Below are 16,668 nucleotides of genomic sequence, written 5' to 3'. Positions count from 1 at the left end.
TTGTTAATGCACTGCATTAACAATATCTAACAGAAAAGCAAGGTTTGAATGCTAATACATTCAGTTTACTGGACAGTGATTTTCAAGTTAGAATTCCACAAAACACAGATGATCACAGAGGGGACCCGGTAGCTCCTTTGCTAAAACAGATTCATCACAACATTCTTCCTCAGATGCACAGGTTAATAAAGTGTTCACAGTTTTTAGATATTTTCCCCATAGTTTTCCTTTTTTTAAGATGAGTTTATTTTCACCAGTATAAGTAAAACTAATAAATAAGTGACAAATATTAACAAAACAACTTAGAAAAACAGTTTTTGTAGGTAATACATTTAACCATACTAACATCTCGACCCCAGAGCCCGCCTGGCCCACCAGTACTAAAGCAACCGACATAGCTGATCTGGCCAAAGGGGGAAATCTGGCACAAATGCAGCCGAAATACCGATAGGGCAGGATGTTAGCATCATGGGCTCCACAGTCAGGCAGACCTGGGCTTGAACCCTAGGTCTATGTGGCCCTGAGCAAGTTTATGAACATGTCCACATGCAGTTTCCTCATCTGTGATAACCCCAGTTTCACAGGGTTGTTGAAAGAATTTGATCAGATAATACACGTAACACAGCACAGTGCTGGGCAAATGGCAAATGTTCAGTAAATGTTATTGTTGTTGTTATTACTAATATATTCAATATTGTCTTTCTACAACTTGGAGAGAAAATCTCTGTCCAAACACAGACTGTGTTTATAAGCCAGGTAAACCAGATTCCTTCTCCTAGAAATGTGAGGTGGGTCTACAGGTATAATTAGGCACTGACACCTGAGGGAGAAATGGATAAAGCAATAGAGAAGCAGACACATGGAGAAGGGACAGGTCAGTGAGGTTCCACTTTCTGCACTTCCTGAGGCTCCTCCCCTTAATGCCGCAGGCTCCTCCCCTTAATGCCGCAGGCACCTCCAGCCTCCTTCCCTGAGCCAGCCAGTCTCTGTTCCTGGGATCCAAAGAGCCCAATGCAAAAACACAGGAATACTTCCTCCTAGTAAAACTGTGTTTCTCTGCTCATGATAAAAATTAAATATATTATGATTTCACAAAGTTCCCCAAATAGCAGATATCTGCTTACCCCCAAAGAGCAATGTTTCCACAGGCTCCATTTCCTGAACTGCATCAGAATGTTAACCAAAACTCCCTTCTGCATAGGCCCTATTGATTTTCCTGCATGTCAGATTATCACCATCATTAAATATAATTTATTGAAAACCGTCCTGCGTATGAACAGGAACCTCAGAGACATCGTTTACATAGTGTACCCCCATCCCAAAAGCACCTATCAAAAGTATTCTTTAGTGATTGGTGAATAAATATTTAAAGTGTAGGGGTTTGGGGCCCCTGCACCCCAGAACATACAATGCACAAAGGTAAGAGTTGAGGACAGAGAGCCTGTACAGGGTTAGGCAAAGGGACAGGTGCTTAACACTATGTCACCAAGCTTAATTCCTACCCCAGAAAGGAGGTAACAGTCACAGAGACTTTAGGTGGCTTGCTCAAGGCCACAGAATTTGACTTTCTCAAAGATGACTTAGCTGTGCTCTCAAAGCCAGCCTAAAATCCTTTTCAGGATTTTAATTTTTCCTTCCTTTCTTTCTTTCTCTTTTTCTTCCTTCTTTTCTTTTCTTTTTTCTTTTCTTTTCTTTCCTTCTCTTCCTTCCTTCCTCCCTCCCTTCCTTTCTTTCTTACAATTTTCTTTATTTCTTTCTTTTTCTTTCTTTCCATCCATCCTATCTATCTCAACTCTCTCTCCATTTGTTTGAATACCATTTCAACCTTCTCCATTCTCCTCCAGCTTCCAATACCGCTTCCTCCCTCATTCTCAAAAAAAGTCCTTTCTTGGGAACTCAAGGAAGAACAGAGAGGCCACCAAGCAAGGATATCTTGGTATTCCTGCCCACTTCCCACAAAATCACCCACATCCACTTATATCTTTTTCTTCCCGAGCTGACATGAGAACAGTCCTCCACACAGTCAAAGGCTAATCCTGCCAGCAGACTGGTTAGTACCTATTTCTCCCCCAGCCCCTCCACCCCCCCACTCCCTAGTCCACACACATACTTCCTCTGAATACCTGCTGCACTTGTCATCAGTCTCTCTCACTTATATTTTTTAACCTCTTTCTTTGTATTGACATGCTTCCTTCAGCCATAGGCATGTCATCAAAATGAAACGTATCAAAACCCAACATGCTTCTAACCTATCACTCTCTCCCTCTTCTTTTCTCCTTCCCTTCACTGAAGTCAAGCTCCCAACAAAGGTGTCTACTGTCCAGTTTTCTTCACCTCCTGTTCACTTCAGCTCATTTCAATTGGTTTATCATCTCATTACCTCACTGAAACATTTATACCAAGCTTTCCCGTCTCGGAGCTGGTAAATTCTGAAAGATAAACTGTTTATTGTATTTAGTACCCTGCAGTATTTGACCCTTCATGGAACCCTCTTCTTCCTCTGACTTCTAGGCCGTCACTTTCTCTGGATTTCCTCCTGTCTCTTTGGCTTCTCTTTCTCAGTCTCCTCTACAAGTTTCTCCTACTTCTCCCTGGACATATCCCCAGAACTGTTCTCATTCTGTAAGCCTTCCTGAGGGCTCCATTCCAAAGGCTTTTCACCTCAATCACAACCTCCCTGTCCTACTGGACAGCTCCTTGTACGTATTACAGAAACAACTCAAACCCAGCATGTCCAAAATGCAACCTGTTGTCTTCCCTCAAAATCAGTTCCTCTTGTTCCTCTTATTGTGTTCTCTACATACTTAGTTGCTCAAGTTAGAAACCAGAGTATCACCCTTGATTCCTCTTTCTCACCTCTACATTCACTCAGTGAGTTCTGTTGTTTCTATTTCCCAAAATAGTTTTCAGTTCATTTCAGTTTTTCTTCAATCACTACAGCCGTCTCCTTATACTGGTACTCATTTCTTACCTGAATTCCTGAAATATTTCCTTAAATAGTCTCCCTGCCTCAACTACAGCCTCACTCTCTTCCAATACCTCTTCACTCTTTTTCCACATTGATCTTTCTTAAATGTAAATATACTTATTCCACTTCCCTACGTAAGATGCTTCAATAACCCTCTCACCACATTCAGGATAAAATCTAGACTCCTATCACATCTGGCTCCTGCCTATCTGTCCAGCCTGCTTTCATCATCATCTTCCCGGACACACACTCCACTACACTTAAACCCAGTGGACCACCTTCAGCTTCCTTATTGAGTGATGCTCTCCTGTGCCAACATTTCTGTCCACAGGCTGCTGCTTCTGCTCAAATACCCATCTTCCCCTTCATCTTAATGGACGTAAGACTCACACTCATTCAATGAGGATTTACTGGCACTGGGCAAGGTGCCGGGAACACACACCTGAAAACAGATCCTGCCTAAGGAAGCTCACAGCCTCCTTAAGAAGAGAGATAAGTACTGAGATCATCAGAATTCAGTGTGAGAGTGCTAACAGAGGGAAACAAAGGGAGGAAATAACTCCCGAGCAAAGTCTTGAAAGATGTTCACCACCATATGACCTATAGGAAGAGGAATGGTGTGTGTGTGTGTCACTGGAGTGGGGGGTGGGGGAGGGATGACTGTAAAGTACCCTTGGGATATGTAAGCGGAGATGCACAGATATGCAGTGCTCAGGTGGATGTGCAGGTATAGAGATGAAGAGAAAAATGTTAGAATGGAAAGCAGTTAGAATGCAGATGGCAGCTGAAACCATGAGAACACAACACCGTACTGCCACCCTGTTCCTGATCCAATTGAACTGCTATGGCAATGAGGACCCAAATGGACCGCAGCTTTATCCCATGTTGATGTGTTTAAGAGAGCTACGTACCAGGCTGAAAATATTCTTTTCTTCGTTTTCTAAACTATTAGTTATTCAATGAACAAGACCTACCTGAATACAGAAGTGAGCTAGTTAGGTACTCTGGGAAATTTGAGAATATATATGGCATAACATTTATGCCAAGGTAGTCTACAACTCACTGGGAAAAACAATGGGTTTTCCATATCCAATGGAAAATTGGATATTCTGTAAAATAGTACTCTAAGGAAACCAGGCAGGAGAGGCATCAGTTTTGGTTAGGATGCTTAGGAAATGCTTCTCATAGGAAGCTGGGCTTTGGACTTAAGAGAACCCTGAGGGATGAAAGGACCTTCAGCAGGGGGCAGAAAATGGACAGGCATCATAGGTCCCAGAGACCACAAGAACACTATACCACACTGTGCAGAGAGCTTTCTCTTGATATCTAAGAAAAGTTAGCATGCAGTAATTAAATATTGTGAAGAGGCCTGAGAAAGGAGCCTGGCTGGATGCCTGTTGGTAGTGTTCAAGGTAAGAATCTGCTAAGTAGCATAAAGTATAATACATACATTTGCTTGCAATAATACAGACTTTCAAAAATATTGACTTCCTGCATATGGAATAATGGTTTTATACTTGAATACTTATTTATTTTAGGGTCTGGTTTTCCTATCATAAAATCCAAGTATGTGATCAGAATAACCTGCAGGTATCTAAAATGCTAGCCCTTACTAGTTGTGATATGTATCCTCAAACATCCACAGAAGGAAAATATACTTCCCAAAGATAAGCTGTAATTAAAGTCATGGAGGCTACATTTTCTTCAATGTTTTCTTTGCTTCTCTATTTCCTAAGCCAAGAAAAAAACACCACTAGACTTTGTAATCTTCTCAAGAGTCTTCTGTTGCTCAAGAACAAAATGTTCTCCAAAATTATCAAAAATCTATTTGAAATAATACAAAATATAAGGTGGAATTCAATTTCAAGGTTCTTATGGTTAACAATGATGGAAGAAGTATCGGAAAGAATCATTTTGTGCGTGCTTAACTAGACAATTCTGCTAATGACAAAGAGAAGCCAAACTCTAAAATCCACTACTGTATTTCCTCTTAACACCAAGTTATGCTGAAGCAGCATCCTAATATCTAAGCATCCTAAACAATCTAAGTCAACAGAGAAGTTGATTCAGAGGTAAATGCATTCATTCGTTTACTCATTCACTCACTCATTCTACACTTACTGAGCACTTATCACACGCCAGGCTCTGTCAAAATGCTGGAGTGCACGGAGGAGAAGCCAAGCCCCTGCCTTCATGGAGCTTTCACTCTAAATTCAACTCAATTTTATAGCAATGTCAAATTACACAAAGGACTCCAACTTAAAAGTTTTCCTTCCAGATGCCGGATGGGGATACTTTCACAAAAACTTATGTGAGTGTGCAGCTTCTATTCTGAATTCAAAATGAATAAGCTAAAATCTTACATTTCCTTTAAGAGCTACTTAGAAAAGAACACAAAAGTCTTTTTAAGTAATATGAAATTCAGAATCCCAGAATTGAGTCATAAGGGATCTCTGAGGTTATCTAGTCTAATCTCCTATAAGAGAAATTCCTCATGGAGTATATGTGGAAAATTATCATGTATTAAAATAATAATCTAAAAAGCATTGTATGATAATTGTTATTGAATCAGTTTATTAACTCCCCTTTGATAACAAATTCCACAGGTGATAACTATTACCTGTTCATATGCCCAGAACTTAACAGCTGTCTCAGGAGCAATTTTAATTACATTTGTACCATTTCCTCTCCAAAGTGAGCGGATACCTCCCTCTTTCACCATCTGTCGAAAGCCGCCATATATGTTCATTTTCTCTGATTTTGAACCATGGACCTAAAAACAAAAGCAAAACGATATGAAATACTGGTGGGATGTTATTATTACTATTTCTAAAGTAACCATACAATCCACTCTCTTTTCTTCAGTATTATTTATTACTGCATGAAGATGTATTTGAAAATAGACTATAGAACGCTGAGAAAATATATAAGGGGAAGAACTATTACCATCATTTTAGAAGCCTGACTCTGAATCTAAAACTAAGAAAAATCGTAACCCTCAGTGTGGGAAAGCAAACAGAGAAGGCATGATCAAAAGTAAAATTATGAACAATGTTCGTAAGATAAAATGAACCAACTTATTATTTATTAGGCTATGGAACACCCTTTGGAACATGAGCAAGTTCAGTATAAGAAAAATTAGAAAAATATACTGAATGTAATATATTATCCCTCCCCCTGAGAAGTAATACTGACTTGAAATATAAATGGGACTCAACACAATCTGGATGTTACGTTTATCAGAGCCATAGAGAATAGAATACACACAGCCTGACACCAAAAATAAAAATTGTAACTTCTACAGCTTATCTCGAAATCTCATGTACCAACTGCCTAACCCAGTGAATACTGATGAATTATCTGGCTCATACTACCGATGTGATAGTTGTTTAAATAAACTAGACCTTATGCTTGCCTCTATATAAAACTGATTAAATCTAATAAACCAAAAGTAATTAAAGAAGTCAGCTATGCTTCTGATTGTTTCTGCTTACACAAAATGAGTGACTACTATTAAAAAAAAAAAAAACCAAGAAGGGAGGAAGGGAGAGGCTGAAGACTAAAGGTCAGCCATGAGGGCAGTATGTGATCTAGTCACAATAAAAACTCTGGACACCAAAGACTCAGGTGAGCCTCCTTGGTTGGTGTGCAACTCTGTGCATGTTGTCACACGCCAATGTCAGGAAATAATACATTCTGACTCTCTGGGGAGAAAACAACAGAAACTCTGCATTTGGTACTTCCCTGGAAGCCCTATGCTCTTCTTTCCTTGGCTGATTTTAATATATATCCTTCACTGTAATAAACCATAACCATGAGTATAAAAGCTTCCAGTGAGTTCTGTGAATTAATGAATCTGAAGGTAGTTTGGGGAAACCCCTGAACTTTCAGGAACAGAAGTCTAAATATATCCATTTTATTTTAAATAAACTTCACAATAAAATACGACAAAGGAAAAGATGAATGCTTATTCAAGCTCTCTCAAAGTCAATTTACTATTGTTCCTAAAGAAAAACATACAGGCCGATTCCCTCTCCTTTTTTTTTAAAGCAGTATCTTTACCCCTAAACATATTTTGAGATGTAGGTACATTCTCAATGGATGCTGGTTTAAAATATTGTCAGAAATCATTTTGTACAGAAATCTAATGGCAAATATAAAAAGTGCTGACCATAGGTATAACAACACAACTTTTAAAACCCTTTTTTAAGCAGCTAGTATGTTCTAGCAGGGTGTTCCAGCCTACCAGGCATTTTCACATACCTTACATTATTTAATTCTTACAACCACCCTTGTTAGATATTCCTATTCCCATTCTAGAATGAAGGAAAATGAGGCCTCAGGGGTTTCATGCAGTGTGAGAACCATGAGCTTTAGAGCCAGAAATACTCCATTCCTTGTCTAATCTGTTGTAAAGGAAAAGTTATTTAACTCTCTGAGCCTTGTGTTCCCCACAGATAATATGAGGATAAAATCCCCCCATGCAGGGTTACTAGAGGATTAAATGGGTTACCATAATGAGCACCAAATAAATATTAATCCTTTCCTTTCCCTCTTTCTTTTCACTCTGACCAGCCAAGCCTACACTGCTAGTAAATAGGAAAGTCAGCTTATAAAACCAGGTCTTTCCTGCCAACCTCAGCTTTAGAATAATTTTTTAAGTTACATCCTTGTTTCAAGATTCTAGATTTCAGAAAAACCCTCTTTTGAGAAAGAACACAAAATACAAGGAAAATATAAGTAATTTAAGGAGAACCCTACAATAATGGCTAGAGATTTCCTTTTCTAATTAAACATTTGAATAGTCACAGAAAGCCAAGATTAAAAGTTCATCACACACATGTACCAACAATTTAAGGTTTGGTCAAACACTGAAATACTTAACATGGACTGAATTTAGGATTAATAGCAATAAAATTGAGAGATTTCTTTTTAAAGGTATGACTATCACTGCAAAATTTTTAAACTTTTTTCAAAGCACCGTATTTCTCATTGTTTCAGGATATTTTGGGCAAACTTAGAAGATCGCAAAGCTCACCTGCATCATGACTTTCAGACGATCCAAAGGGGCAGTGCTTGTTCGAGAGACGGCACCAGCAACACCTCCTGCCAAAAGCTGCCTCCACCACTGCCCCGACTTCTTTTCATCTTCCGTGAATTCATCTGGAATAGTTAAACTATCTCCTATGTCAATACCCTGTTAAAATGGAAGAAAGAGCCCCAGGCTCCATCAATTAAAGACAGATCGTTCCAGAAGGTTTGCTTCTTTGAAAGAAGAATTACATATTTTATAATTAAGATCAGCTTCAATCCTTAGAAAGTACTGTACTGAACCAATCTGAGCATATAGGCAATTATAAGTAGCCTATTCACGCTAAATGAAGTACAGTATCGGTCCGCAAGAAATGAAAATTAACAGTAATTACAAATTTACAAAACCAAAAATCACAACTTTTTTCTTAATAGATTCAGAATAACTTTTCTCTTCTAGGTCTAAGTCAGAATGAAAGAGCAGCATTTGATCAGAGGTAGTGAATCCTTAGCTACAGAAAGAAAACAATTTGTCAGTTCTTCAAAGATACACACTTTATCTCAAAATTATATCCACATTACACTTGATAACATGATATGTGCTCTAAAGATGTAAATAAAAATTAAATTAAAACTGTAATTTGAGTACCCCTAAACTCATTTCCTATATAGACTGTCTGTAAATATTTTTATAAATCTGACTTGTCATTTAAAACATGCGACAGATTCTATATAAAATTTAGCTTACAGAGAGGTATTGTTTAAAATGATCTACCTTCCAATCTTCTCTAAATATTACTATAGGTTACAAACATAGCTTGACAGAAACAAAATTCTATAATAATATTTTTACAACTTTATTATCTAAATGATTCTAGTGTAAAAGATTTTATAGGTAAGACTGTCAGGGTAAGGAGCTTTGCTATAGTAGTAACCCTCTATTTCTTCATTTTACAATCAATAAAATGGATACATGATTGTAGCCTCAACTATTACTATCTCCAAAGATGCAATAAGAATTTGATTATGTAAATATGACTTCACATAAGTATAAAATTTATCAAGGCAACTGAACTACAAATATAGTATTTATACTCATAGTTGAAAAGGCATTAGTCACCAATAATTCTACAATGCTCTAGGTGAGTTTAGGCATTGTTACTAGTAACAATGTGAACTCTAGGCTTCATTTAGTGCATATAAAATGTACTGAAATCCAGGAATATGTATAGAAGTCAAGCCCATTAGAAAAATAAAAATTCCTTCAAAGAGTTCCCACTGTTTTCAGGAACAGATTGCAGAATGAAATGAATTTCATTTACCCCAGGATATTTCAGTAGGATATTAATGTAATTTAATTAAAATTTGAAAGTTTAGAAGAATACAGATGGATAGGTGTGCAATACTAAACAGATGAGCCAAAGATATTTTAACCTTCCATGATTATTATTATAGGTGCCTTAAGCCAGAGATAAATGTAGGTGGTTGACTGAACAAGCAAGTTTCAGAAGGGATCTTTGGTCATTATCAACCATGAGGTACTGAGATTATTTAGGCAATATATTATCTATAAAAAGTAAAAGCCCCAGGACTTCTCTGGTGGCACAGTGGTTAAGAATCCTCCTGCCAATGCAGGGGACATGGGTTCGATCCCTGGTCTGGGAAGATCCCACATGCTGCGGAGCAACTAAGCCCGTGCACCACAACTACTGAGCCTGTGCTCTAGAGCCCACAAGCCACAACTACTGAGCCCATGTGCCACAACTACTGAACCCCGCGTGCCTGGAGCCCATTATCCACGAGAGAAGCCACTGCAATGAGAAGCCCACGCACCCCAACAAAGAGTATCCCCCGCTCGCTGCAACTAGAGAAAGCCCACCCGCAGCAACGAAGACCCAACACAACCAAAAATAAATAAAATAAAATTAATTTTAAAAAAAAGCTTTAATATACTCTGAGTATACACCTAACAGAATACGTAGAACTCTACAAGTTAAAGAGCTACTGAGACGGGCACCATGGCCCATAAGTGTTACAGAGTGCTCTTGGATGATAACCACACCAATTGCTTACAGCTCCAAATAAGTATAAATTAATACATAAAGCGTACTCACAGTAGAATGTTTCCAGAAACGGATAATTTCCTCAATGTCTGTAACAGGGTTAAATAAGAAGTAGTCTCTCCATTCATTCCAGTCCACGGTCATTGTCCCATCAGCATCGATGCTGAAAATAAAAAGAAGCTGATTAAAGAACAAAATAAAATGTATAAATAAAACTAACATTATTGGCCATGTTGCAGAATGACAGTTTCTCTTCCAACTTAATATTCTTAAAAGGTTTTTGGAAAGAGCAACAAGCATTCGATGATCTGTTTTAATCATTTAGATAAAAATAGACCCACAAATTACAGGTCTCACTAAAGGCTACTTTTGGTGCTCTGTCAAACTCCAAGTCAATGAGCTATCAAACACTAATGCTGGAAGATAAAACTGCGGGGTAGCAATGAATGAATTTATGATCCATTTTTTCTTACACTGGCTCAAGAAGATAGTTCTTAATGTTCTATTGTAACATTTGGATGTGACTTCAGAATATACTCAAAATACACTATCAATTTCCTTCTCCAATTTTCTCTAAGCTAAGAAAATTACCAATGATTGTAAAAAATAAAATCAAACTTGGTGATTGGGCCTTCTGAGTCTTAAGAAATCCTGGTACCTTATCTTCAACATTTAAAATTAACATATTAACATATGTTAATTAATTAATATGTTAACATATTGTAGCCATTAACTTTTTGCTTATTTTAGTAGGTTCTTGGTAATAATGTCATTTGTACCTGTTTATTTTCCTAAAAGCAACTTTAAACTGCCCAGGATTTTGATAGTTTTGTTCACTACTGTAGACCCAGCATCTAAAGTGGGCAGTACAAAGAAAGTGCTCATTTATTTATTGAATTAATGAATATATCTGAAAAAAAAGTTTTGGTGTCTCCTCTGAATTTATTCTATGACTTGTGTGAAAGTGATGCATAAAGATGGCAGTCAGATAACATGCTATTTTCAGATATTTATGATTATATTTTCCAGTGTCACTTTTAACTTTGATTGCATTCATGAAGTTACACTTAAACTTTCAATTGTCCCAGCACACAGGTGTTAACATTCCATATTTGCATAAGAGTCCTAGTTACTACTGATGTTTATGACACTATTCTTCTGGGTTAAAATATTTATAGCTCTATTTTTTAATCACTATTTGCTATTTTAATGCAATTGTTTATTGTCTGACCCTACCCCTCAACCCCCCACACACGCATGCAAGCATCCTCCACAAGGCAAGGATTTTTTATTTTATTCACTGATATGACCAAAGTGTCTAGAACAGTGCCTGGCGCAGAGCAAATATTTGTTGAATGAATAAATGAATTCCAAACTCTGCAGCTTAAAGCTACAGAACACTTAGTGTTGACAAACTTCTTAAATAAGATAGTCTCACTGTGGGTTTAAATTGCGTTTCTCTTCAACTTACTAACGAATTTGAGCATCTCATCATATTCATCTGCTATTCATGTTTTTCCCCTTGTGAAATGCTTGTTCATATCTTTTGCCCATTTTTCTAATGGGTTGTGTCTTTTTCTTAAATATGTATAGTTCTTTATATAGTTGATTTAATCCTTCAAGTTATAAGTTAGCAAGTACCTTCTCTTTGTCTTTTCATTTTATTTACAGTGTCCATGAATAGATGCTCTTAATTATAATACAGATGAATTTATCAATCTTTTCATATATGGTTACTGACTTCTGTATTTTTTTAAAATAAATTCTTCCCTATACTGAGATATAGACATTTGCTTCTTTTTCCTCTAAAGGTACTGCAGTGTAACTTTCACATTTAGTTTGATTTTTTTTTAATTGAAGTACAGTTGTTTTACAGTATTATGTTAGTTTCAGATGTACAGCAAAGTGACTCAGTAATATGTATACTTTTTTCAGATTATTTTCCATTATAGGTTATTACAAGATATTGAATATAGTTCCCTGTGCTATACAGTAAATCCTTGTTGCTTATCTATTTTATGTATAGTAGTTTGTATCTGTTAATCCCATACTCCTAATTTATCCTTCCTACCCTCCCTTTCCCTTTTGGTAACCATAAGTTTGTTTTCTATGTCTGTGATTTCTGTGCATGGCGTGAGGCAGGTACCCAACTGTATTTCTGTCTGCATGGATAACCAGGTGCACCAGAACAATTTATTGCATAGTCTCTCCTTTTCCCAGGGATTTGCAGTTACTTCTCTCATGTGACAAATCCCAAATACAGATGGGTCTGTTTCTGGGATGGTATGTTCCACTTGTCAACTTGTCTATCTGTGTAGCAATACCACTAAGTCTTAATTATAGCTTATAACAACTCTTTGATATCTGATAGGGCAGGCCCCCAGCTCCTTAGGGTTCTCCAAGAATGTCTTGGTTATTCTTGGGCCTGTATGGTTTCATTTTTCTCTAGAAATATTTCATAGCCCAAATGCTGGGGCAAAGAGAACAACTGAGAGGGTGGTTCAGGATTGGGGGAAAGTAAGTAGGAGTGGTGGAAGGAATCGATTAAGAGGAGATTGACGGACTGGTGGAAATGAAGGGGCCAGAGATCTGTAAGTCAAAACGCAAGTACCATAGGAGCAAGACAGTGTAGAATCTGGAGGAAGAAGGGTCAGAAGGTAGGATACAGGTTTTTAAGACTTCAGACGAGGAGTGAAGTCTGAAGTCTGAAGTCAGACGAGGAGTGGCTTCAAGTTATGATACAATCCTGAGAGGGAGTGGGCTGCTGAAGCAAAATGGAATAAAAGTCTCAGGTGTGTTGAGGAAGGCAAGGAACACTGACGCTAGAAAGAGGAGTCACCGGCACGAATACTGAAGTTTCCTAGGACCTAAAGAGAAAATGACTACTTGACAAGTGCCACAAGGTCCTCAATAAATGTGGAGAGGGAACTAGAGATAAGAAAATTAGAGGAAAGAGGGATGGATATGAAAGCCTAAATGGAAAATGGATTTTACTTGAGAGCGGAAGATAAAGATACATGAAGCACACATGTTTGGGAGCGGCTGCCTACCTATTTCAGCTACTCCCCACCCATATCGTCTACTGAAAAAGTAGAACTAGGAGGCTGTATTTCAACCAAGTGATTCCTATTCTCATACTCTGATGACTCAGCCTCAGCTGTTTCAATCAGCACCTTTCAGACTTCTCTCCCATGAATTCAGTTTTGAGTATACTAAGAGACAGTGAAACGGCAGAAAGGAAGCTGACATTTGGAGGTATTACGAGTCACACTGATGGCTGAGCACTCAAGGGAAGGTCCGTGATTTCCACTACTGAAAACACAATCCGATTCTGCCTTTTAAAACACTGTGAGATAATAGAAAATATATAACTTGGTCTCTGTTCCCTGTTCCTGGCAAGAGCCCCTAAAGCCCTTGTAATTTCCTAAGTGATAAGAGCACTAGGGCATCTTTTGTTCTAATGAGGCAACTCTGGGTGGGCTCCTGGATGGCTCCTGGATGAGGGCTGGTCACCAGAAAAACCAAGTCATGATTAGAAGCTTGGAATTTTCAGCCCCCTTCCCACCCCCATCCCACCCCAATTCTCCAGAGGGGGAGAGGGACTGAAAATGGAGTTAATAATCGAGCATGCCTACATGAAGAAGCCTCCATAAAAATCTCAATAGCACGGGATTTAGGGAGCTTCTGGTTAGAAAACACATCCATACACTGGCAGAGTGAAACACCTAACTCCACAAAGACACCTGTGCTCAGGACCCTCCAGGCCTCTCCTTACGTATCTTTTTGTCTGCCTGTTCATCTGTATCCTTTATAATATCCTGTAATAAACTGGTAAGCATAAGTAAATGTTTCCCTGAGTTCTGTGAGCTCCTCTAGCAAGTAACTGAACCCAAGGGGGAGAACGTCATGGGAACCTCTGATGTGTAGTCAAGTCAGGCAGAAGATGTGGGTAATCTGGGTACCTACTACTTGCGATTGGCATCTGAAGTGGAGAGCAGTCTTGTGAAACTGAGTCCTTAATCTGTGGGATCTGACACTACCTCCAGGTAGAAAATGTTAGCATTGAGTTATGTTGTAGGACACCCAGCTAGTGTCAGCTAGAATTGCTTGTTGTGGGGAAAAAAACCCACATATTCAGTGACCAGAAGTTTCAGAAGTGAAGTGTTTTGTGTGAATGGTAAAGGAGTCACGTAAAAGGGAAAACAGAGCTTCTTCTACTGCACCAGCCCTGGAGGCCTTGAAAGAGTTTTCCCAGTCCTACACTTTAGGTATATGTATACACACAAAATGAAAAGCGAGAAAAAGGGGAGAAAGATATTGAAAGTACATAGTGAGGAATGGTAAGGTACAAGGATTTGTTTTAAGCCACACTTACAAAGGCAGATCTCTAATACAGGATACTAAAAGTAAAAAAAAAAAAAAAACTGTCAATAGAGGAAGAGCTTACCTTTGAAGAATCAACTCTGCTTGTTGTTTAGAAATAGTTAGACCTAGTATCTGGAGAGACTGGACAATTTCAGAAGCCTCAATTTTTCCTTTAAAAAATAAAAATTATAAACTTAGAACTGATAAGGACCTTAGAAATCACGAATTTCAAATCCCTCACTTTATAAGGGAGAGGCTTGGACTGATTAAGGTAAAATTGTGAATTTAGATGAGCTATAGATTTGCTTAAGTACATATTGCAACACCAACTCAAATTTCAACAAATATATTAAACAAATATACACACATTATTTCACTCAAAAGTCATAACAGCCTTGTAGGTAAATAATGACATTCCATCTAAAGAAAAGACTGAGACGTACATGGCCTTACCAAGAAATGACATTAAGAAGCAGCAGAACTGAGATTCAAATCAAGATACTCTGACTTTGAGGTAAATTCAATTAAGCTAGGATCTATTCATTTTAAAGCATGCATTTCTACATTTTAATAAATGATTAAGCATTTATTATACATAAATATGTAAGGCACTGAGTTAAAAGAAAGTAGAAAATGACTAAATGAAGCCAAAGAGTGTGGAATATTCTTTTGAGAAATCTGGCAATAAAAATAAAGCAGGATAGTAGGATGATGGAAGTAGGAAAATTATTATTATAAGAGCAATTAGAGCATGTTGTAGAAAGGAGAAGAATCAGAAGAGAAGAAGAAAGAGAAAACATAAGCAATAAATGTAAGATTGCGTTTCCCTCAAGCATCCCACAGACCCATGAGGATCCTAAGACTAAGATGCATGGACCAGGTAAACAAACCAAAGGGTCTGATGCCAAACCAGGATTAACAGCAAAGTTCTCCAGGAAAAGAGGAAGACAAAAATTACTGTTAGTGGTGAAAGGGAAGACTCCCTTTAAGGGAAGGACTTTGAAGGAATGACAAGATTTGGAGAGACTTCTCCCAGGGAGAAGAAAGGAGCAGCACGAGAATCTGGACAATGTAAGAGCAGTTAGAGGCGTCACCCTGTTAGCGATGAAATTTTTCAAATACCACTCTGAATAATCTCCTTTCTGGCTGCACTCTCAAAGAAGTACAGTTGATTCTCATTATTCACTGTAGTTACTTTCTATAAGGTCACCATGAACACAGAACTAAAGAACCGAACCGCTGTTCCTAAGGGAAATACAGGGTTAGGCTCCTGTGCCTCTGGTCACAATATTCTCATCAACCAATCAATACAAAACCTTGTTTTCTGTGTGTTTCTGTTTAAAGACACCTTGCTTAATATATATTATTGACTCATAAACATTGAACTCATGGTCAACAGCACTATAACTCATGCCTGAGTGAAGCTTTTCTGACACACCTATTTTCTTCCAAAGGCACGTCACAGCCTTCCCACATTTAGGAACACTCGACAGCATTTCAGCACTGTTCTTGGGAGCCATTGCAAATAGTGAAATCACCAATAAAAAGCATAAAAATGCAAAACACATGGCACCAAGTAGACTGCAGAAGGACTTGTTTACAATAAAAAAGCTAAAACAAGAACGCAGCGCATCGCCTCTTTCTATCTCAGCTTTAGAAATGTGCTCACCAAGAAAATGAAATTTGTGGCTGCTCAGCGCAAATCCATGAATGACTGCAAAAGCGCTGTGAGTATTGATGTGGGGGTTATTTGTGGAGTTAAATTTTAGCAAGTAGAAAAATTCTCAAATACGGAATTCATGAATAATGAGGATAGACTGTATATGCTTTGCTTTAAGAAAGTCTAATAAACAAAAGTATGAACCTATAATGAAAAAGTGTTTTTGAATTACAAAAACAAGATAAACTAAGGGGAAACTGTTTGTATTTACTACAAATTTCATCTTTAACACAACATTATAAATCAACTATACCTCAATAAAAAATAAAAATATTTCACCTTTAATTATTTCTTCTGGTGCATTTAGAATTTTCTGAAATGGACCATTGATAGTGCATACTGTACATACTGAACGATCAGCCTCTACTTATCCGGAGATGATCCTGAGGTAACTTCATCTCCCGCTACTGCCTGCCCTAACACTATATAGACAGTCCCTTCTCTGCAGCTGAACTTTAGAGGGTTCAGGGTGGGATGAAAGTTTGTGGGAAGAAATAAATTTGATTGTAAGAATTGAATTT

The 16,668-nt window shown here is 37.9% G+C and overlaps 1 protein-coding gene across 2 annotated transcripts in view; it reads right to left on the bottom strand.

Annotated features, from left to right (window-relative positions):
• Positions 1-16,668, bottom strand: part of SLC25A24 (solute carrier family 25 member 24) — a 59,050-nt gene that overhangs the window by 20,503 nt on the left and 21,879 nt on the right. For both annotated transcript variants that reach the window (XM_019919785.3, XM_019919786.3), the window contains exons 3-6: positions 14,510-14,597; positions 10,114-10,225; positions 8,007-8,165; positions 5,589-5,741 (exon numbers count right to left, since the gene is read on the bottom strand). In XM_019919785.3, coding sequence (XP_019775344.1) covers positions 5,589-5,741; positions 8,007-8,165; positions 10,114-10,225; positions 14,510-14,597 — 512 coding nt within the window. The remainder of the gene's footprint in view (positions 1-5,588; positions 5,742-8,006; positions 8,166-10,113; positions 10,226-14,509; positions 14,598-16,668) is intronic.

Source organism: Tursiops truncatus, chromosome 1 (assembly GCF_011762595.2).
Source record: "Tursiops truncatus isolate mTurTru1 chromosome 1, mTurTru1.mat.Y, whole genome shotgun sequence".
Taxonomy (NCBI): domain Eukaryota; kingdom Metazoa; phylum Chordata; class Mammalia; order Artiodactyla; family Delphinidae; genus Tursiops; species Tursiops truncatus.
This window is presented reverse-complemented; position numbering and strand designations above follow the sequence as displayed.